Source organism: Poecile atricapillus, chromosome 1 (genome assembly GCF_030490865.1).
Source record: "Poecile atricapillus isolate bPoeAtr1 chromosome 1, bPoeAtr1.hap1, whole genome shotgun sequence".
In the NCBI taxonomy this organism is placed as follows: Eukaryota; Metazoa; Chordata; class Aves; order Passeriformes; family Paridae; genus Poecile; species Poecile atricapillus.
Window position 1 is genome coordinate 147822681 of NC_081249.1, and position 23878 is coordinate 147846558.

Sequence of the window (23878 nt, forward strand, 5' to 3'; positions counted from 1 at the left end):
AATTACCCATACCGTTTTCCCTGTGAAGCTGCACGTAGTATTGCCTAGCTATATGCTTGGGTCAGAGCAGGGGAGATCACAACATCAGACGTCCAGGGGACTGATTATGGTAGAAATTGCATACGTCCTTCTGCAACCTTCTGTTTGTGGATGTAGCTCTTCAGAGGAGACAGCAGCAAGTACCAAGCTGAAGACAAAGGCCAGTGGGTTTGTGGAGGCTGGTTTGCTGTTGCCACTGCAGCTTTGTGCTGACATGCAGCTGCCAGCAGGAAGAGGGTTAAGCATATCACATGGCACAATTCTGTTTACTACATATTTCTCATAATCGGGACTGGCATCCAAATCAAGATGATTAACACTTAACCAAAGACCCTGAAACAATGTATATCATGTTTGTATTCCTCTGAAGCTATGCAGTCTGCCATCATTTCTCTTGCAGAGACATGATTCTCCCTGCAGCCTTCAAAGGGAGCTATGGGGAGAGCCAAAAATTGGACTGAACTACATTCATCTTAGTGTAAGTTTGAAGCCAGGGGAATTTGCCAGGAATTGTCTTACACCATAATAACTTGATCTCTACCAAAGGATGTTCTTTCCTTACCCTAGTCTGAGACCAGAGCACCAGCTCGACAGTGACAGTCTGGGAAATAAGACTGTGCACCTTGGCTTAAGGGTTTGGATGGATATTATTCAGTGCTGAGTACAAGCACTAAGTACATGAACTAAGTATAAAATTCATGTTAGTTTTTGAGGTGTGGTTTTGGATAAGAGGAAAGGTATAATTTCACATCACAGTCTATACCCTATTCTTGCTATCAGCATGGGCATTCTTGTAGCAAACTTCCATGGGGCCCAAGGCAAGTTGTGATTTACCTTTCTACTACTTCTTCTGCACAAGGCAGTTCTCTCTGTCTCTTTGTCTCTCCTGACAAACTTATTTCTGCCCATACACATACACAACACATGGCTTTTCCCTTCCCTGGTGTAGTAGCAGTTCATTTGTAAAGACCTGCTTTGTCTTCTTTAGAGCTTCAACACTTGGCAGCAGCCTGCATTGCAACCATTTCTGAAGACAGATTGCAAAAGTCTGTTTTTCCCCATGCTTCTAAAGGTCTTTTTCCATCCTCCTCCTTTCTGTCTTATCTGAAAAGTCACATCATCATCTGTGGATAAAGTTTACACAAATTAAATGTGGGAGAGGAAGGATGAAGAGGTGTACGCTTTCTCCCTTCCCTGTGATGAATCCAATGCTAATGAAAAAAGAATTTCTTTTGACCATTCTGTTTGTTATTGGAGTCTACCTGCTTAGGAAACTCTGGGGCTGAAGAGAATTAGGAGAGGTTTTCTGATCTAAGCATGAGTTTGAAATAAACCTGTCCATATGTCTGCTAGCAGTATCAGAAGGACCCTCCTTTTCTTTTGTCAGTCTCAGTGACTTTTTACTCCTTTGTCCTTCAAGAGGAAAAACCTGCTTTCTATTCTGTTGAGTGCTGCCTGTGGCTGCTAATGTATGGTACAGTTTCTTAGCCACATATTAGAAATATAGCACATTGATTCTATCTTGAATTATCTTTTTTATTTTGTATTAATAGTACACTGAACTGCACCATTGTAAAAGAAAGAGAAAGCTACTTGAACTGGCAGAAATACTGTCAAATTCCTCTAATTAGAAGACTTGTGGTAGATGTCTTAGAGTGCTAGCAAGATACCTATTTTCAGTAGATCTTGACAGACCTGGTATAAGACATTTCTGGAATAAGGTTTTTAGGTCTTCTGAAACAAGTGACAATAAATGTTTCTTGACTGTTTGTACCAATGTAATTTGACTTCTACAGGGTAACTTAACACTACTGTCTGTTATCTGCATGTACCTTGCCTTTCTCAGAAGATTCTTTATTTGAGAAAACAGTAAACATAATGGCAGCAATCAGGACTGCACATGAACTGCATGCCCTCCATTGAAGTGATCTATTTCTTGTCAGTGGTTTGAACCAGACTGAACAGCCATGCATTTTTTTTATGTGTAACCATTAGGACAGTGATCAAGTGTCAGTTGTGATACTAAGCTGAACTGAAAATGTTTTGCTTAGCAACTGTTGCAAAGGAAAATTGTCAGGCAACACCAAAATTAGGAATGGTGAGTATGGAAGGCACTCTTTGTGAGAGATGAGCTGTACTCCGACGTGTAATCTGTGACTAAGTGATTTGGCATTTTCTTACACAAACATGTAAGAATATGAGCGTTTATGAACAGGCATCAAAGCAAGTTCAATCTAATCCAGTAGGTCTGCCAGTGCTCTTGCTAGCCTGCCTTTCTGTGTGTAGTAGATATTTGGAGACAGTTTACCAATAAAGGGCAGCAGGGTTGGAAAGCTTGATGTGGTGGTGACTTCTGCTACCAATCCTTGGGCAGCAGTGAAGAATTCAAGTGGCCATCCAACCATGGTAACTGAAGAAAGCTGGTTGGCTTAGTTAGTTATCATGAAACCATACCTTTTCCCCTAAAATACATGATGTACCTGAGAGAATCATGACCAATACTGTATTTGAGATTTCCCTTCTGTGGGATTACGCCAAGGTTAATGGTGATGTAAGCATGAGTCTAAATGAATTTAAACCACTCTTAAAGACAGGGCAAAATGATGAATGACCCCATATGGTCCCTGCAGAAGTCCTTGTTCAGTAGTACTGGAGCCAGAGGGTGAATCTACACTGAAGTAGGCTTTAATTTTGTCATGTATAGGTGTGCACATATTATAGAGAACACTGTGTTTAAAGTGTAGATTAGCCTCCATGAAGGGGGCTAATCCAGCAGTCCTTGGGCATAAAGTCTGAAATAAGGAATCGGTACTAAGCTAAACAACTGCTTTAAGCATTTATGTTAAGCAGTGTCTGTGTTCACATGCCTCCTGCCCTTACTGCTGTAATCTTAACAAGAGGCTGTCTTAGGAGAGGCATATGAGTAGCAGTTGGGTATCAGAATACAAATACTGTCATGGTAAGAGCACTTTCATTAGGTGTTACTTATTCATGGGAGCAATGATTAAAGGCAAAAAAAAGCCTGCCTTGAACTGGCACTGGGAGCCTTTCTACTGGGTTATATGTGAGAGGGTGCTTGGCATATGTCCTACAGACTAGTTTTTACTTGATTATTAAATTCTGTAAAAAAAAAATAAAATTAAAAAGTTATGTAAAGAGTCAAGATACAGCTTACTAGTAGTCTGCCCAACCTGCTTGCTCAGTCTTGAAGTAGAGGTGTTGTTTTTCCCAGTATCCTGCTGTCGCAGTGAACTTTTACAGTGCTTCCATTGCCCTTTCAGACTAGGGCTCAGTTGGAACCAGGGCCTGCTCTTCTCAGTACCTGCCTTTTCTTCCTTGCCTGTCTCAAATGTGTATCATGTGTCAGGGGGAATTGCTGTTTTTCTTGGGTAGCAGCACAGCTCAAGCAGGAGCTGTCCAATACGAGAGCTTCCATGTTTGAAACAGGCCATGCAGGAAACTGTTCTCAGCAAGGTGTTATCTTTTTCTGAAATTTGCTTCCTATTCGAGGCCAGGATATTAATGCAAGTCCTGTCCCTTCTCATGGAAGGATACCAGAAATGATGTGGAGGGCAGACCCATCACTGTGGTGGGTCTCAGCAGATCTGTTATGAGCACTGATGTGCCACTTGCTGTGCTTTGGACTTGCAGTTATGTCATTCTATCTGCCCCATGTCATTTTGTCCTCTTACCAGGAATACTCTTTGTTGCAAGCTTACCAATAAAGGCAGAATCCCTGCTGCCTCATCCTATTCTCAAATGAAATGTCTTGTGTGAATAATTTGCCTGTCCCTGAGCAGAGACCTCATGCTTATCCTTCACCTTAGAAGTGGGAGCATCTCCAGCCTCATTTCCTGCTGTACCTGGGGGGTTTCAGTCATTGTAGAAAGGGGTGTGTGTTGCTCTGTTACAGTAGTGCTGTAGTTGATCCCTCCTGTGTCTCCTTTATCACCATGCATAGTGTGAAACAGGCCCTGGGGATTCTCCAAAGCTACTGGAGGAGGCAGGTGCTGCTGGCAGACACTGAAGAAGCCTGTGCTGTTGTTGCTGACTCTTTTCCTTGCAATTAATAAAAAAGACTGTTCTAAGAATAAGAAGTGCTACTTGGATGCACCTGCTTTTCCAAAGGCTGCGCAGCTGGTGGAAAGCAAATGGTGTCTAACAAGTGAATGGTGGGGGTGTGTAAGCAGGCACCCTGCATAGCTTCCAGGGCTTTAGCAGTGCAGGCAAGAGGGTTGGTTTAAATTAGATACAAGAGAGGTTTTTTACAATGAAGGTGATAAAACACTGGAACAGGTTGATCAGAGAGGTGTTGGATGAAAACATTTAAAATGAGATTGAATGGGGCTCTGAGCAGCCTGATGTAGTTGAGTATGTCCCTACTCCTTGCAGGGAGGGTGGACTAAATTAAAGGTCTATTCCAACCCAAACTATTCTATGACTCTGTGCATCACAGAAAACAAGGTGTGCCTGTTGTCCTAGGTAAAAGTAGTGGTTCCAGCTACTCATTTGCAAGTATAAAGCAGTGGGCATCCTTGTACTTTGTTCTTCCTGACAAGCCAGACTGCAAATGGCTTCCTGTGGTCAGGAGCCACATCTGAGAGTTTCAAAGGCAGCATATGCCAGCTGGGGACCTTGCAGCTAAAAGAGCATGCATTTCAGATGAGATCAGAGCTTACTAGAATGAAAAAAAAAAAAATCTTAGGAAGGGTATGAGTTAGAAATATGACTGCATGCATACTCAGTCTAGGCAAATTATGTATTGTGATGGTTCACACTGGTTTTGATGCCCTCTTTTGTGGGGGATGCTGAAGCACTACTTTTTGAAGCCGCCCAGTTCTGATATCCACCCAAAAATAGTATCTTTGTAAGACTGTTTCAGAACTTGAAATACACAAGGTAAAAAAGTACCTCATCCTTTGAATGGTTTCACTTTTGTGTATAAGAGAAGGGCACCTCCCCACGCTGCCCACAGAGCTGCTATTGTAACTGGTAGTTAATATGCAACCATAATGTCCACAGAAAGTCTAGGTTTCCACAATTATTTCTGTACCTTGACAATGTCTTTTCTAAGAGTGGCAAGGGAGGGGCAGGAAAGGAGAGATTTCCTTTGTATCGCCTTAAAAGGGCTAAGCAAACTTAACTGTAAGCCACAGAATATTGATCTGACCTTCACTTAAGTCAAACTCTACATAAAATCTGCTGTAAATATATGGAACAATTGCTGCATAATTCTATCCCGCTCTTTCCTACTGATCTGTAAAACAGAACTACATTGAACATCAGATGATTTAAGGAGGTTGCTTATATTAATGTTTCGTTCCTGCTGTCTCATTGGGCAGGTTCAGGATCTCAGGGCACTCTGCATGCAGGCTCAGCATGAGCAGAGTGCTCTTACTGTGATATCCATAATTCTTACTCATACTGTTATTTCCTCACCTGTACTGGCAATCTCACGTGTTGGGTATTGCTGTTTGTTAAGGGGATGAGTTTGTGGCTTTTCCCTTTTTTGTCCCAGTTTATTTTGAGTTAATTTAGGATCCATTAAGATGTTTGTGGAGTTCCAATACAGCTGAATCCATGGAGAATTATCACCATGACTTTTGTCGTCCTTGTTACTCACCTGTTTTCAATTAAATCTAATTCCTCACAGCTAGGCTTTATAAACCAAAATATGTTTACACCTTACTGATCATCATCTTTTTCTCCATCATTGGTAATTACATCAGGTGATATTTGTGCTTGTATGAGATTTTGTGTAACCTCTTACTTAGTCCTCTCCACAATGAAGACTGGCCACTTCATGCTTTTATTTTCCATCCTCTGGCTAGTTTATATTCCAGAAGAGCTGTTTCCCTGTGAAAAGTCAATTATGTCAATGGGGAAAATAAGTCAAAAGTTGGTTGACAAAGAGGAAAGGTGCAAACTGCATCTTGTTTCTAGAGGTGTGGCAGGATGTGATGAGCCAGATAGGTTTGTTCCTTACCTAGACATCAGCACACTGGGGCAGTGTAGGGAGCCAGAATTCATTAACATTGCTGCTTCTTTGCTTGTTATCAAAGAATAAATAGGTTAATATTTGACTTTGAGGATAGGCATTGCTTTTCAAGGAGAGCTGAAACCAATCAGGAATTGAGTACAACAGTATGTAGGAAAATGTGCACTAGCGTTATTTTGCATCTTTCAAGAACGGCACACGTTGTTTGTTTCGTTACTAGTGATTTTTTTGAGTTGCCAAGGACAGCTTTTTTGTTTGGAGGTGGTCACTGGCTAAGGCAGTTTCCTGGAAAAAATAGCCCTACTGATAACCAAAGCAGCTGTGGGTTTTGATATCCCAGCAAAGGGAAGAGGAGCCAGGGCTACAGCTTCCATGATGCTTCAACTTGATTCCATCTTACTGAATAGCCATGATCACTTAGGAAGGTGGTGTTGACTTCATGCCTGTGGCAGGTTCAGTCACTGAAGCCGTGCTGCGGTAGCTGGTGCATTGGAGTGCCATGATGGCAGTGCAGATGGAGCCCATTGTCTGGAGGGCCACTGCTCTTTAGGTGTTGTCCTCTCCTGCCTTTTGCCGTGAGACAGTATGTTCTCAAGCAATGGATTTCCATTCCTTTGCTTGGGAGGCCTGTGGTTGGATAACTCATTTTGGTCACCTGGCAAAGAGGCTGGTGGATTGCCCTTGGCACTGTAGTTAAACTAGCTTCTTGGTGGGGCTTTCTTTGTGTTCATTGGGTCTGGTGCTGCTTTTGCAATCAAGCACAAAACACTTTGGCTAAGTGGGAATTAAGCTCCTATGTTAATTGTGGCACATCACTCCTCAGAAGATAAAGACCTGAAGTACGATTTATCTCAAGGAGGAGGGAGCTTTTCTAGGGCCGTGATTTAATCTGCAAGATTCCATTTGTTCTCAGGTGAAAGAAGCTGTGATGGCTCCTGGCCCAGTAGTTGGAAAGCCAGGTCTCAGCCTTCAAGACTTCATGAAGAACGTGTGTTTCTCGGGGCGGTTGAAGTGGAGGGTTACTGAGTGCTCTGTGAAGTTCAAGCAAATGGATAGAGATTAAGAGTAGCATACAGGCCCTTTAAGAATAAATTGGCAAAAGAAGAGCTCAATATTTAAATTTAGTGCAGACGAAGAGGGAAAAAATTCCCTGCAGCATCTGGTTTATATTACTGCTCTCTGCCTCAGTGGAAGGGTGTGTTTACAGTGAAGCTCTCCAGTGCATAATGAGGGGGGTGCTCAAACTGTTTGTTTCTGGGGAACTGTGATCTGAGGGTATGCCTTGCAGCCATCTCCGTGTCCTCCCTTTGGCCTCTTTGATCCCATCTCAGCTGTTGAGCAGAGCGGAGGGGTGCCCTGTTGGGGCTAAGGTGTCTGAGCACAGCACTCCAGCTTTTAGGGTTCTCTAATATTGCTTCTTACTGTGGCTTCTTCCCATTTTGCTCAGCCTAGAAATGGAAGCAAGTATAAAACCCCTTATAACGAGTTTATGCAGACATATTACCAGTGGCTATGTACAAAGACTAAAACTGCTGATGTGTCTGTGTTCCAGCTGTTGTAATGCTTTGAACAGAGCTGGTCATTTTGGATTTTTCTAAATGCAAGTTTGAAGCTCACTGTGGGAGATGGAGGGCGCAGAAGGATGGCTGTTTTAGTTGTGGTGGAATTTCTATTTTGTGTGTATGTGTTTTGTTTATTAAAGTGTGGTTTGTGGTCTCTGAGCAGTTTCAGCAGAGCCCAGTGCTAAAAGGAAACCTGAACTGGTAGCAGTAGTGGCGTGAGCTGCTCATCAGAACATAGCCCAGCTTTGTATAGGAAGTGCTTTACAGGGACATGTGGATACAACCTGTGCTAATGCTCACCTCCACCAGTAGCTGGTACATCCTGTAGTATATCTCCCTAAGGACTGACTGCACCTGTGGTCATGAATGCTGTAAATGTACAGCTGGACTCACAGGGGGCTCCTGTGCTCTGTTTGTCAGACAAGGAGGTTAAAAATTAATTTGATTTACATATCACCTGATAACATATCTCGTATTGCAGGATTTCATTATGTTCAAGGCCAAAATACAAATTCTTTTAGGTGGAAAAATAATTCCTTGCCCACAGAGCTAGTGATCATTTCAGTGTCTGCTATTTGAAACTTTAGGGAATAGATGCCATATGCTTCCAGGCAGAAGGAAGAGAAATGGAAAATTCTATATTTATGTTCATGTATAGTAAAGATTTTTCATAGGGTCATTCTCTCCAGCTGCTGCTGGACCAAAGCCTGTTGCCACCACTGCCAGATTGAGATTAACACTTGTAACACAACACTCTTCACTCAGTCTTTTTTGTAATTTCTCTCATGCAAGAAAGCACTAAACTGGAGCCCATCTCCCCTTTTTCCTCCTCCTGTTCCAGAATGAGTCAGTGGCAGTTACCATCGTGCAATTTTCATCACCTCTTCTCTTTAAGCAGTAGCAGAGGCAAATAATAATAATTAATCTTTGCCTGACCCTATTCAAATTGGTCACCTCAACTATTCACCACCCTTCTCCCTACAGGTGAATTGAAATTTAAACCCTACTGTCACCTCTTTGCCCTCCTCTTTCAGCAAGCCACCATCTTGTGAGCTGCCGTGTTCACTTCCCAGTGACTGTCCTCCTAGGGACAGCCTGCTGTCACTACACTGAGGAACTGCATGATTGATGGCAAGGCTGGCAGCACAAAATATTTTCATTATATGCACCCTTGCTGTAAAGAGACCCTTTTCTGTAGAGCAGAACAAAGCCCAAATTGCCAGAGCTATCCTGAAACTCACTCTTCTGAAAATGGGGAATTTGCAACCATCAATTGGGAGCACTCACAATTTAAGAAGAAAATATATGGGAGCATGGTTAAGGTTGAAATGAAGCTACAGTAAGGAAGGGAAAATACTAACAAATAATGTTAAAGTTGCCTGTAAAAAATTACTTGAGTTCTGCTGGGATTTTACTCTTCTATCTTTGCTCTTTTCTAACATGTTTCCGTTAATGCACAGTAACTTGGGACATTTGTCATGGCAAATAAGAGTTATTCCAATCCTCTTTTTTCCAGCCTAAAGCTGGTTTAAGGGAAGGAAGGAAAAAAAAAAAAAAAAAAAAAGACTAGTGCATTTTATTAGAAATTGCTAATACACCATAAACTCAGAGGTATATTCATTTTCCTTGATGAAAATAAATAAACAATTTTTCTTCTCTCTTTCAGTCTTCTGTCCATCTGAAGGCTCCTCTTAGTGTGGGACAATATTTGAGATTTTTCTCCTATTACTTAACTGAGCTAACATTTTCATACCCAGAATGATGCCTCCTCTGGTCTAATGAAAAATGCACCTCTTATACCAATGGCCTTTCCTATAAATGGAAAGGCCTTGGATATGTGTGGAGCACAGTAAGAAAAAAAACCCAGCATAGTTCTGGCACTCAGCATCCAGTTTACATCATATATCCTCTCTTGTGGTGAGCTCTTTGACCTCATCTCCTAGAAATGAGAAAATGAGAATTTGGATGTGTCTGTGGCTAGTGCTTAAATCACCGTCTGTCCTCAGAAATTTGAGTTGCTACAGATTCAGCTCCTGCATTCAAATATTTCATGTGCTTTCCTGACTGCCCTGTGTGCCAGTTTCCCAAGCCAGACACGGTAGAGTGGTGTTAGTAATATAGGTTACATATGGGCTTGTCACATCTTTTCAGAGGGTGACTGAGGAGCAGAGCATGACTTTAACAGAAGGCAGTCCTGGGCTGGTCCCCAAGTCCTCACCAGTCAATGGCAATGTCTGTTTGTTTGCCCAGGGCATCGATGCTGGGACTTGTGTCCCCTATGTCCCTTTGTTCTCTGTCTCTCAGAGAACATAGTTTGAAGCCTCCAGCATTCTAACATGGAAAAATAAAAAAGAGTAAACATTTCCTGATGGGCTGAACTGGCTGGTTAGCAGTTTTCCTCCCAGTTCCTTCTGCAGTGTGTTTCCTGCTATGTTCCCTTAGGCTTTCCTGTCATCAGGATGGTGAAAATCTTGCTGCTAGGTTTAAAAAGAGATCAATTTTTCCCAATAGTATCTGGTAAAGTGTGTTCTGTGTGACTGCTTTTAAATAATGCAGCAGCTCCTTACGGCTCCTTTGGACGTGGTTAGAGTCATCAGACTTCTTCTGTCATTCTGCCACTCTCCCCTACAGTGCAGGGCCTGAACCCAACTCCCAGCAGTCAGTGGAAACATTCTCCTCGGTAGCCTTTGGGTTAAGTCCAAAGTTTGCTGCCTTTCCCAGGCTTTACCTCAGGCAGCTATTCTAACAAGCTCAACACCCTCCCAAAGTATTGCAGATCCCTGGTGCATGTGTCTTTAAGTCTCTCTTCCTTTTACCCTTTTCATAAAGGTTTTGGAATATTAGACTATAAACCCATATCACAACCTTTTAAAATAGCAAACAATACCAATAGATATTAGCTTCGAGCTACTGTGCTACTAACAACTGGAACTGCTTTTGCTAATGGTTGAGGTTGAATAAAAGATCAAAGAAAGAGGAAAACAAAAATACCCAGCAAACTGGAATGTTTCTCTTTTGCTTTTAATCCTTGGTATCAGTTCCACATCTGACTTCATATAGATAGTGTTTCTTGCTTTGAAAAACTACATAAACAGTCTCAAGACAATATAATTAAGATAAAAATATGAGGTTTTGCTCATGAGATCAAGAAAACCTTTAAAGATTGCATCCTCTTAAAGTTAACTATATTGACTTAGATTCCCAGCCTGAATTTTTGGTGGCTGTGGGCAAGGCCAAGGAGCATGAGTTTGGAGCAAAGACAGCAAATCGAAGGACACACGGGAGAGTGCTGTGCTATCCTCAGCCAGATGTTATGTTGGGTGAGCCAACATTGCTTCCATCTCTCTTAATGGAATTGCTGGTCTCCTGGGATGTCTGAAACATTGAACCACAGCAGTGTGGAACAAAACTCCTGCTGTAATTATGCTCTATCATAATTTTTAATCTTCAGCTGTCCTTTTTTTCTTACTTTGTGTTAAGATCTGCATCCTGGTCTGAACACAACATGCTGGGAAGACATGAATTCCCCTTCTGAACTGAGCCTGAGTTCCCATGTTTGCTGGCTCCTAATCTCTGCAGGGGCCTGTGCCCTAGATGCCTGTTAGAGCGCCTGTGTCAGATAGCCATTGCAAAGCTGTGCTCTACTGCCACCAGTGTTTCTGGTACCTTGGCTTAGATGCTCTACACTGTTTTTCACTGTGCTGTCCAGGTGTACCCACAGACTTGGCACAGATCACTCAAAGCACACCTCAGTACCAGTCAGGACTATATTTACTGCGTGAAGATAGGAGATTCCATCACTTGCAGTGCATGTGGTAGTAAGTTAGTGCTAGAAGCTTGCAGTGGCATGCAGATGCCTTAAGGCTCATGAAGATGCTCTCTAATTAGACCCCTCCTCGGGCTGTAGTGTTCACTGAGAAATAGCTTGCAATTCAGTGCTATTGCAGAGAGTTTAAATTCTGTTGTATTCTACTCTTAGATGACATATCCATGCCTAAGCACAGAATGTCTTAAGATTCCAGAAAAGACCATCTTCATAATCTCACCACCCATAGTAGCTTTTGTACTTTGAGTATCCAATTAGAAGTGATGATGCAATTCAATTTTAAATATGGCCATTACCTTAATAAATACTTGTCCCCACAACCACAGGATACAGAGACACTGATCTATGTAATTTTTTGTTGTTATTACTGGTTTCATTTAAACTATAAGTGAAAAAAGTGTTGAACCTGCAGAGGCCCCCTAAGAGTTAAAGCCTGGGAGGTGAAATTCCTGTGGTCAACTCCCAGTAATTCACTGAGGATCTGATCATCCTGACACTGCTTGTCTGTTCACTGTGGAAGGCTTGCAGGTTCAATTAGACATGGAGTGGACACACTGGAAAGCTTGTGCCACACTAAAGACTTGCCTTCTCTTCATGTGTGAGAAGGTGTAGGTCTCACTCCCATCCTAATTGTCTCTGCTGGCTTTACAGAGGTAACAGCAGTAAAAGGTGACAAGTCCTGCTGCTCTGTTTGTGTGAATGAAAGGAGCACATCTGCTTGGGGGGTTATATGGAGGAGCAGTTCCACCTTCTCAGTCTCTCTGTTGTTTTGTGTTGTGGGGGTGGAGATGGGAGGAAGAAGGGGTGCTCAGGTGGTCCCTTTTCAGGGTTCCCAAGGCTCGGTTCTGTGTTTTGCCTTTTAGAAGACATTTACTGCTCACATGGGTTAGCAGTGAGACTTTTTTACAGTGCCTTTATGTAAACATTCAGTATCTTGCCTTCCCCCAGATCAGTTAAATCCTTTTATCCAACAATAAATGTGACATTCCCTGCTCTGACCTGACATTTTATTTATTCCAGAATGGCTGATGAATCTCCATGCAGCTCTCACACAGACTTTCAGTTATCTTATGTCTGAGTAATGGCAATTCTTTTTTTTTTCCTGACCTTCATGAAGCAATCCAATCACACTCACCCTAACAGCTGCAGCAGTAATTTTTGTCATCCATTACTTTTAAACACGCCCTTCAGTTCATATCTCTTCAATATCATCCCTTTCTTCACCTTATTAAATATGAGGTACCTATCATTGTTTTGAGGCCCTATTTCAACCTCTCCCATTCTTTCTGCTGTGAGATGTCAGCCTGCACTTGTATCAGCCCCTGATGCCAGCTGTCTGCTCATTGCATTTTCAGTTGCTTTCTTGCTCTTGTTTGTGCTGCCTCACTTGCTTAGGTGTGATCTGCTATAGACTGGCAGTTATTTTGTTTCCCTGACATTAGGCTGGCAGCACCAACAGCATGGCTCAAACTAGAGCAGAATGAACTGTGGCAGCAGGATGTAGCTGTTGAGAACAAGGTGATGGCTTCAGACATTGGGGAGTGGAAGGGATTCAGGCCTGTGGTCTTGCTGCAGTTCAAACACATTGGTGTAGCTTGTAGGGGTTGAGAACTGTTTGTTCTTTTTTCAGATAAGATCAGTCTTAGTGGATCAAGTCTCTAGTTTACTATGATCTTAATCTAGAAAACGACAAGAGGTAGGCTGTGGGTGTGCTGAGACCACTGCCAAGCACCCTGACTAACGCTACCTGCTTCCACCCTCATCTCGAGTCTGACATTGAAGTGCTTTGGAACACAGAGCGGCTTTTCACCTTATGTATGTATGGTAGCTCCTAGCACAGTAAGATCCCCATGCATCTTCAGGGCCCTTACTTCTTTGGTAGCACATGTGACTCACAGTCATCTTGTCCCAGGAGCAATTTTCTTAATTTTGGAAAATCCTATTTCAAGTGAATGACCTTAACAACTGCAGACCTTGTTCAAAAGGCGACTCTTCTGGAGCTGGGAATGACTCCTCTGGAGCTGGGAATTATGCATTTCACAGTTGCAAATGACTGTGAGAGCTCTGAATGTTGACAGCACAGTGTGTCAGGGACAGTGATGATGACCAAGGAGATAAATGTATCCAAAAATCTTAGTTTTTTTCCTGTATGTTTTATTCAAGAGTTGGTGTTACTGCTGATGGAAGTGAAGCCCAAATGCATAGTACATCTGTGCATGTAGCCTATCCTTTCTGATTCCTTGCTCTTTGACAGGGAGCCCTAAGGCTTCATGCCAAACAGTTTTGGAGGCCCTTTTTTGCTTGAAATACAGCTATCGTTTATTTTATCCAAAACATTCTCCATCATCCCTTAGAAAACCAGATTATTTCAAGTTTTTTTTTATGTTTCAGGACTGCAGAGTCCCTAAACTGCCAATGCTTTGCGCTAGTTTTGCAGTACATTCAGCTGTTTCAATTAGTCAACCTGTTTACATAGCTCTATATTTAAAAAACCTGGATAAATGAAGCTGTAACTTCCTCTTCTTCCCTTTCCCATCATCAGCAAAGTAAACAGCCAAAGAAGAGCCACAGAAAAAGCACCACCTGTGAATCCTTGCAGGAAGCTCTGGACAGCCCCAGATGTCTCTGAAGCTACACTGCAGAAGGGCTTTCAGCCAGATCAGCTCCTGCACTGCTGGCTCTGAGACTTAGTATAAACTGATAGGTCCCACATCTACACCTTCATGGCAGAAGCAAGACAAATCTTCATTGGAGCAGTTGTGTTTGTTGTGAATCCACCAGAGGGAAGGTGCTTCCCTGACCTGCTTCATGTTAAAAGAAGTCTTGTACCTTTGGCCCATGCTCTAGGCCAGAACTGGAGCAGAGCTGCATATCCTGCTTAGTGTTATGGTGCCAGGTGTTCTCTGTCTTCCCCCCAGCCTGTTCTGGGACCAGGAGGGTGACACCTCACCTTCATGATGAAATCAGTACTGGGTCTGAATAAGCCTGGATGGTGATGTATAAAGTGCAGGCCTGCCATCAGGAATCTAAGGCTGCTTGTGCAGGCTTTCATCCTGGTGTCTTGGCCCTATCCTGTGCTGAGCAGTTGGAGTTCAGCTTCCATGAATCGAACAGTCTGGCTTTCAGTGGTTTGTTGCCACTTTTCAGTCTATAAGTAGTTGCATCCTAGTGCGGTAAAGTGATTTCTTCCAGTATATCTTGAAATGCTGTAAAGCATGTGGGAAATTCAGCATATAAAATGCAGAGACAAGCTCTGTTTCATTTTTGTTATTAGAGAGCTGGAAGCAAGTTGACATTTATGAGCTGATTTCATAGGAGAGAGGAGTATAATGAAGAGTCTTGCTAGTCTGAACTTCATGATAAACTCTAAAGGACCTTACTTCTAGCTAGTTGATAGCCTTGTATAATTTTGGGGTTTTTTTCATGTTTTTTGCATGTTTGAGGGCTTCTTGTTTTTCCCTAGATATTAGTGCTCTCTGGTAACTGTAGGATATAGAGACTTTACTGGTCTGAAATACCAGCCAGCTCATTGATTCAATGGTCAGTAGCTTTCAAATACCAGAAAAAGATTCTTTGTGAAATGGTGCAGTTCTTCAGCAGAAGTGGAGTTAAAGGCTCCAGAGGCACAAATGTAGAGGAGAACAAATATTTACTCTGTGTTGGACAGGAAGTGTGCTGGATTGAGATTTCTGCCCTCACCTTTAGCCTGTTGTTAGCTAATAAAAGGGCATTTCTGACTCCAAAGCAGTTAATGCTACACCAGTGGGAAACCAGTGTGGAACAGACTCTGGGTTTTTTATTTTTTACTCCTGTCTTCCAGGATATGAGAATTAAGAACTGAGCAAGAAGTGTATTCCAGTAAGCAAAAATGAAAACTCGGGCACTGAATTTACTCGGTGCTTTTTGCAAGTGATGTGCTCCTGATTCATTGCCTGTGTCCAAAAGGATGAATTGGCTGTCAGAAGAGTTTATTTTCTCTATGCAGCAGATCCTAGATCTTCTGGACAAAGGGAGACTTTAGTGGAGAACTTTACACTGCCAGTGGGATCCAAGCTGGCTTAGGCTGTTACCCTTAGGGCTGGAGCTCTTGCTGCTGTAGTGTTGTTCTCATCCTGAGCTGCAGAGACGGGCTTTGGAAAGTGGCTAAAAAGTCGTGACTGTGTTCAGTGTTTCCAAATTGCAGGGGCTGTGCCCTGGGGTTGGTAAATGCAAGTAGACTCATAATTTGTCTTTTCACCTTCAGATAGTCCTTATGCAGCCACCAGATGGTTCTTTGAGCGAGTGCTGGTACTGCACAGTACAGTGTAATGATACCTCCTGTTTTCAGGACACAGCACTTGAGGAAGTAGTGTGGGCTATACTTTGTCTTTCAGCTTGGAACTCAGCAGTTAAGCCAGAACAGGACATTAGTGCACTGATGGTAGTGGTACTGAACTGTTGTGGGGGTGGTGAAATTGTGCTGCAAGTGTCTTTAATGATTCCTTCTGAATAACCAATAAATTTTCCTTCAGCCTTTCTAAAAGACCTACTCTATTGGAAACCAAAACTCTTCATTGTGCAGCCTTCATCTCATTGAGCATCATACCTGTAATTTTTTAGAGGTCAGCTGCTGATAATGTAACTTGTCTACACAAATAAAACTCTTTGAACTACCCCTGTCCTGGGGACTGGACTTGGAACATAAATACCAAAAGGGTTTATTGAATGTCTTTCTTCTTTTCAAAATTGTAATGTGGCTTCAAATGCAAAGCAACATGCAGTGGAGGTATTTCAGGTTAGAAGATGAGATTGGGGAGTATGACGAATGGTAACTTTTCTCTTAATTCAGGTTCAAATAAAAGACACTTGGGGTGGCTCCCTGTACTTGTGATGAGGTTTGTGTGGAGGATCTGCAGTACCTAGAGGTCCCCTGAGGGGAGAGGACAACCATTTTTGAGTATTTTTGGGTATTCTAGCAGATATCCAAGTACACCAAGAAGTAATCCAAGAGATGTAGTATTCAGAAGTAGGGCTATAGTAGGTCTGCACTTCCTCCATCACTGTTAAAAAACAATAATATATGTGTATAAAGCTTCTGTCACTTGCAGCACGTGGACAGAGAAAATACTCAGTGGGCCAGTTATATCTCATGAACAGCCTTTTAAATGCCCAGCTTTCTTCAATAGGGTTGTTGGTGTGATCTGTTGTGTCCAGCCATAGCCTTTCTTGTGCCAGGGTTGACAGAATCTAGGATTACTTTGTAATTTCTGACCAATTAAATGAGCACCTCCTTGTCAGTTTGTATCACAGAATAGTGTAGAATAAGAAGCTGCAACCAAGCCTGTCAGTTGAGTCTGTGTTGAGTGTGGGGAGGGTGTTAAGCAGCCACCCACGAGACCCCAGCATTTCTTCCAAGTGCTTTAATATGTGGAAGGAGGATTCAGAGCAGTAGTATTAGGAAAGGGAAAATCACATAAGACCCTGAGAGGTAATGCTGGTAAATGAGTTACTGCTGAATGAGGGGAAACTGGAACTGGATTGTTGAGCTTTATTTTTCAGGGCCTCCCCAGCCAAATCCTTCCAGTTAGTAAGTTAATGATGGCCTAGTCTGTCTGTTCAAGTAGTAAGAGAGAGATATTTGTGGTGGCCCTGGGCTAGCATCCTCCTTAATTGATACAGTATGTTCAGCTTCCAGACTACTGAGGTGGAAAGGATCCCATCATGGGGCAGCTGGACTGCTTTATTAGTAATCCTATTGCTTAAAAAAAGCTGTGTGTGCAGCAGTTTTCTGTCTACTATAATAAACCATTAGCTGTTACTAGATGATTGCATCAGTCCTTGTTTAAGATAATTTTATTTAAATAAAATTCCTTGCAGCATGGGCTCGGCTGCAAAAGTTGTTGCAAGAATGAACCTGATTTGTCCCAGCAGTTGTGTAAGGAATGTATGGCGTTGCAGTAAGCAGGAGCCACAGAGGGTTTGTATTCTCACCCAGCAGGGAATGCAGCAGGTCAGAACCCAGGTGCACTGCTAAACACATGACTAGGAGAGGTGCAGCACTTTGCAGCCGGGTAAATTGATTTTGTTTTTCAGCCATGTATGAAGTATTGTTTGAACATCCTGCTTTCTTTTCTGGTGACTGGAAAGGGAGTCCTGCTGTCATTTCCCCTACAATATTAGAAGAAAGCCTGGGCTAGCACCCATAGCTTTCAGCCCACTCAAGACCTCCCTTTGCAGAGCACATGTGTAGAAAGCATCAAACTGTGCTACTAGACTGAGATTCGTGTGCTAGCAGCTCCATCCCCTTCTTAACAGGAGCCAAACCTTTGTGGACAAATCTGAACTGCAGAGCTCTGTTGAAGTACTTGATTAAAATTCATCCTCCAGCATAAACACAAGAAATGAGGGTTCCTTGGTGGCTGTGAACACTGCTGCTTTTCAAGCAGGGTGGTGGTCGTCTGGAGAGGCAGTGCTCCAGAGAATTCTTTTGCTTAAGCCAGACCTTTCTCCTGTTGGAAAAGAGGCATCAAGCACTGCTCTGGCTCAGTTGCAGCTTCTCCAGGGCTGTTACACAAATATGGCAGTCTCTTGGCTGTGTCAGAAAGTTTATGTTCACCCATGGAAAGCAGAGCTCTGTGGAAGAGTGATTTATCGAGGAGAGAAGTAAAGAGCATCTGGAAAGGTCAGATAAAGCTGCAATGTCACTGTCACAGCCACAAAGAGATTAAACTGACCATTTTTAATTTTTTTTTTTAATATCTGTCATTTATGTGGCTGTGGTAGCTTCGACATTTACACTGCTAAAATTGCTCAGCAGCTGAAGTGCCTTATGACTGTTTTCTTTCAGCAATGAGCTCTCTAGATTTGCTGAGTGGTATCATGGTACTGCTGCTTTTGAGGCAGAAACATTCTTTAGAGTGTTGACTTATTGTCCTGCTTCCCTAGGTTTCAGGATTTCTGCCTGAGCCACTTTTGTACCAGAAAGGTACTTGGATTGGAAATAACAGTGTGGAGGGGAAAGGTTATTGGCTTTCAGGAGCAAAAGCAAATATTGGGGAAGTGCAAAGCATACCAGAGAGTGCATGTGTGTATACACAAGGTGGTATGGGTAGGTTTGAAGTTGACAGGGCTGAGAGATACCTGGAAGGACCTAGCTGAAGATAGTATCTCATGAGGGTTTTGGTTGCAGGACTGTCACCTGGCTGTTGCTTTAAGTAGCTCATAAGTGGGAAAGGGTTAATACAGTGAAAAAGCAAGGACTTTTCATATTGTATCAAGAAAAAGAGTTAAAATAGGTATGCAGGTAGGCTTGTAGAGGATACCCCAACAGTAAATATGCTGAGGCAGTAGAACAGTTAATCATATTTGCTTTGCTTTTAATAACATTTGTTATTCTTTTTGTTATCTGACAGGTTATATTGTGGTAGAACACCAATGTGCTATTGTTTGTGCCAGACCCAGCAGCCAAACAGTAAGAGTTGATCTTGATGTAAGGGATCTTGCTGATTAGGCTGGGTGTAAAAAAAAAAAAAATAAAATATAAGCAAAACCAAAAATACTATGAATCATAGCTAGATAGGAGCAGGGGGTACAGAGAGCAGTGATAAGAAATGCATCCATATTCATGCAAACACATATGCTCCTTCATCAGACATCTTCCATACTGGACAGTGAATGAGAGGCAGACTTGCAGGGGTGTCCTGGCAATCTGTTCTGTCCAAAAATAAAATTACAAGTACAATATATGGAAAGATCCATGGGCCAAGAAACACAGCTCTGTTTGCACCTCTTGTGCAGTTGCCACAGAAAATTTATGGTGCGATGTTTCTGTGCTATTATTTAACAGTAAGTAGTTTTCCAGCTCTGAAAGTTCCATAAGCCTCAAGATTAACAGACTGTTTGTTTTCTTGTCTTTGGGACAGAGAGTTAGAAGTAAGCAGGAGAATAATCTCCAGGCTTCTGTGCCTGCAGACAGCAAGGAAGAACAGCTGCTGTTTCCAAACAGCTTCCCGCCTGGCAGTGTATTTTTGCCCTCTGAACTGGGATGTAAGTCACCTCACCACAACAAATACAGATGTGGTGTTTTTTTGGGTGTTTTTTTCCTTGCCTGGCTGTTCCCTGGGCCAGGCCTGCACCAGAAAGGTGGCTGGCTGCTTTTGACAGCCCTTTCCACTTTTGAAAACCTGTTTGCTGGTGACAGGCAGCACAGCAGGGCTTAGCAGCTGCTCTGAGCCAATTGTCACTGGTAGTTGTGACTTAAGACGTGGGGAGGAGCGGCTGTGTTGCCCAGAAGGTGGCTGGGGTGAGTGGGAGGTTTCAGTAGGTTTCCTAGAATCACTGAGAGGATCCTGTGCAGATGCATGAAGCCAAGCCAGTAAAAATGGCTCTAAATAAGACTGCCAGGATTGGAAGACTCAGTGGACTCAGCTCTCCCTTCTCTTGCTTCCCTCTACTTTTCTGATGCATTTCTCCAGGCTTCTCCTGTCTGTCAGATCTCTTTCCAGTTTAATGCTTTGAAGTAAGAAGATACTTTACCCCTCTGCAGTATGTACAGTAAATGCAACATAAAGCTGTTTTCTGATGATTGTTTTGATAGATGCTGCTCTGGGTTGATCTGTGGTGAATACAGTTTGTGAGTCCCACTGCAGTTATTAAAAGCATTCATAATCCTGCTTTCTTGTAAAATGGCCTAATGCATCCATGCTGGGATACTGGCTGTTGCTGTTCACATACACTATTGTACTGCTTATAGAATTATGCTTGTTAGAGCTCATGTAGACCTGAAGATGCCTTGAGAAAATGTCTGCACATCTGGGAATTGTCTCATGGAAACTGTGCGCGCTCTATCTATTCACCCTTCGTGGTCTGTGTTCTTGAGAAGCTGAAGTGTCCATTCTGCCACTCATGGCTAATGGCAGTGTTTTGCAGAATTGTGTCACTTCAGCCTGAGTCCATGATGAGATGGAGATGGTTAGTTGAGAAGTTGGTGCTGGCTCTGGGACTTTGTTTCCTACCAAGCCCTAGGTGACTCTTGCAGTAATAAAAATACTCTCACTTATCTAGTCATCCTGCCAGGTTTTCTAATAAATCAAAGTTTAGAAGATTTGTGGTTTGCATGTAATTTCATCTGTGTTTCTTGGAAGTGTAGAACTGATGACCCTCTACCACCCTCAAACTGTGCAGAGGGATGCCCTGTAGAGCTCTATTGGAATTATCAGTGATTTTAAATCAAAGATGTCTGATCTGCTTTGGGCCGATGGAGAACAAAACTGAAATGACTTCAGAGAAGTCAGACAAGAAATAAAAGGGCAGCCTTGTGGCTTGTGAATTAGATCTCAGGGTTCCTCCTCAAATCGACATGAATTTTGTCATGTCACCCAGGGCCAGACACTAGCTCATGGTATTTTGCTTTGTCTGCTTTCCAGATATGAGAAGGAGGTTCATCAGCATCCACAACCTTTCTGACATAACTTGCTCTCATACTTTGATATGTGATGATGATGTAGCATTTGAAAGCATCTCTGCTCTCATTTGCCCTTTCTGGAAGGGTGAAGTAGCCTGGCTGCAAAAGAGTGCCAGATAAATTAACCTCTCTTCTTGTAATATGACTCAAGCAGTAGAATGAAGAAAATAGCACCAAAAGGATGTACTTCAGGATACAGGGTCCTTTTCCAAATAAAACCACTCTTATTAAAAAAAACCCACCACCTCTTTTTTTCTCAGGGGATTAACAATAAAAAGCAATAAAAGGTGCTTAATCACTTTTCTTTTTTGCAAGCTTCCAAATATGGAAGGAAACTGGGCAATTTTGAAAAAAGAGATCCCAGACTTTCACAATACATGCATCCGTCCAAAGGGCCATTGCCATAAAAGTATTTACAGCTGTGTTGTTATCCTGCTCCATTCCATAGTCCCAGTGGAGAACAAGGCCAGAGCACAGCAGTGGAAAGCTCAGCAGCTGTTGAGCAATTCTTTTTCTAAGGGAAGATTCTGCCGCATATTTGTGGTCTGGTGAGCTCAAGTGAGAGCAGGTTAGCAGTGAAAGCCCAGCTTTGAGACAACTAAGAACAATCCTGTTGCCATTGGGGTAATCTTTCTTTTGAAATCTCATGTATCGTGTATGTAGTAGTGAAGCATTTCTAAATTTTGGAGTGCTGTGCTTCAGTTTTAAATGAATCCTTCATTCTGTGTTCCCCAGCAGCTTAAAAATGGCATGGCTGGTGCAGTCCACCCTCCTGCTTGGCCCTTGTGTGCCCAGTTTTCTTTTGTAGAGGCTTGTTAGATTCTGCTGAACTGCCTCCATGGGCTACTGAGCGAAGACCAGTCTGAAGAAAGTAAACAATTTTCTTTGCTGGGTCAGTGAGTTGTATTGGCTCTAGGACCACATCTGGGAGGGGGAGGGAAGAATTTCCCTGTGGTATAGCACTGAGCTTTTGGATACATTCATTTTTGAGGAACCTCACCTTTCTATTTAGACAGTGATAGAGGGGTTATCAGGCTGTACAAAGGAAAGGTTTACTTGGTCTGCTATTCAAACACTGCGGAACACATTCATTAGCACTTGAACAAGCTTGTCCTCCTGGTTGCTACCATTTACTCTTAAAATAGTAGTTTTGTGTCAAACAGCATCTGCATGTTCAGATGAGATTCAGATCTTTGATTCACCTATTTAAGTCTATGCCACACAGAGGTGTCTGAGATGTTTTATATTTGCTTCTTGTGTTTTCACCATCAAACTTTTCTCTTTCACACCAGTTCACATGGTACTCTTGAGATAACTCCTGTCACATCTCTTGGAAGAGATGGTCTCTTCCCTGTCAGTGCCCCACATGCCCGTTGTTCAGAGCATGGACTTACAGATTGCAACCACAAAAAGTGTTGTCATCTGTTGTGGTGAAATTAATTTCTCTCACATGAGAGATATTTTTATCTTGACTATCTTGAGATCAGAAGGTGCTTTCAAAAGAGTTTATTTAGCCTGAATAGTACTGACTGTATTGTATTTTGGGCCTTAGTATGTCCTTAGTGATCTGAGCACTTAGCATGCTTTTAAAATTGTTTTCAGGGTATTCTAAGCCAAACAGAAAATGAGAAGCCTCTCCAGAACATCAGATGGGCTGGAGCTGTAGAATGACTCTGTCAGGTTCCCTCTGCTACAGAAACATCCTGCAACTTCTTTAGTTACTTAGAGGTGCAAATGCTTGTGCTCCACAAGGACATGGGATGGAGATTTAATAACCTAATGAGTGTTTGTCATGGTACTTAGCAGCACTGATTTGGTTGGAAACCGTTTGGTTTGTGGGGAGATTACTGACTGCTTTTTATTTTTCTTTCCTGTGTTTTAGACATTTACAGCATGGTGTAATTCTCACCTCCGCAAGGCTGGGACACAGATTGAGAACATAGAGGAAGATTTCAGGGATGGTCTTAAACTCATGTTACTTCTGGAAGTCATTTCAGGTGAGAGAGGTTCTGTGTGGTGCTGCCCATGCAGGATACTGACTGCAAGGGCTGTAATGCTGCAGTTTTCGCTGGAATGTAAAAACAGCTGCTTCCTGATTCAGAACAAATTTTTCCCTAATAAATACATGTCTCCAGCAGTGGCCATTTTGGAATGTATTCCAAAGCTCATGGCCTGTGCAGGCTGCCTTTTGCATTCCTGCTCTGGCTTCTTGGCTTTTCTCTGCCTATCAGGAATGCACAGCCTCCTGTGAAGATCCAGGCAGTGGCTCTTAACTGCTTGGCAGGGCTGATGAAGCAGCTCTGGGAAGTGTGGGAATGCTACACTGGGAAATCATACCAAAGCCACATGGCAGTGGGAGTATGATAGAAGAAATGACTGGAAGAAAGAGTCAAACCAATAAATCTTCTGTGTCATTCAGTTTCAGCCATGACTGAAGTTTTTCCATTCTAGTTTCAATCTGAACTCAATGTCCAAACCTTCACGGGGGGAAAAAATCCCAAAGAAAAGCAAAATCCCAAAATACTCAGTCTGAAATGAAAGCTGTGACCTCATCAAGTTAGGTCAGATTTGTTTTTACTCTGTGTCACAAATGTCCCTCTACTAGACAGATATTTCCCAGGGATTATTTCATATAAGCAGTAATCCCTTTTGATGTGCTCATGGAATAAATACTTCAGTAAAGTGTTGTAGGAGGGATTGAAAGAGGGCAAGACTGTGTTTGTCAAACTGGAGTTGTTCACCCCCAGCTGACAGACTTTGTTTTGATGGCTTTTGAGCCAGTTGCAGCAACTCAGTGACTTGAATTCCTGACCTTGGTATGTTTTCCGATAAAATTGCTGTGATAATAGCACTCAGACTGCATTTGCTATGTTCCTTTTCTTACCTTCCCTTTTTCCATTTTATGCAAAGATTCTGTCTGTTTATCGTCAGTATTTTTTAAGAAGTTATGAATACGGAATGAAATCTTAGAGGGCTTGCCCATGCTGGTGGTTTGGGGGGATCAAAGTTCG

The 23878-nt window shown here is 42.5% G+C and overlaps 1 protein-coding gene across 5 annotated transcripts in view; it reads left to right on the forward strand.

Annotated features, from left to right (window-relative positions):
- The window catches only part of ACTN1 (actinin alpha 1), an 85699-nt gene that overhangs the window by 16975 nt on the left and 44846 nt on the right, over positions 1 to 23878 (forward strand). For all 5 annotated transcript variants that reach the window (XM_058842207.1, XM_058842187.1, XM_058842178.1 and 2 more), the window contains exon 2: positions 22750 to 22864. In XM_058842207.1, coding sequence (XP_058698190.1) covers positions 22750 to 22864 — 115 coding nt within the window. The remainder of the gene's footprint in view (positions 1 to 22749; positions 22865 to 23878) is intronic.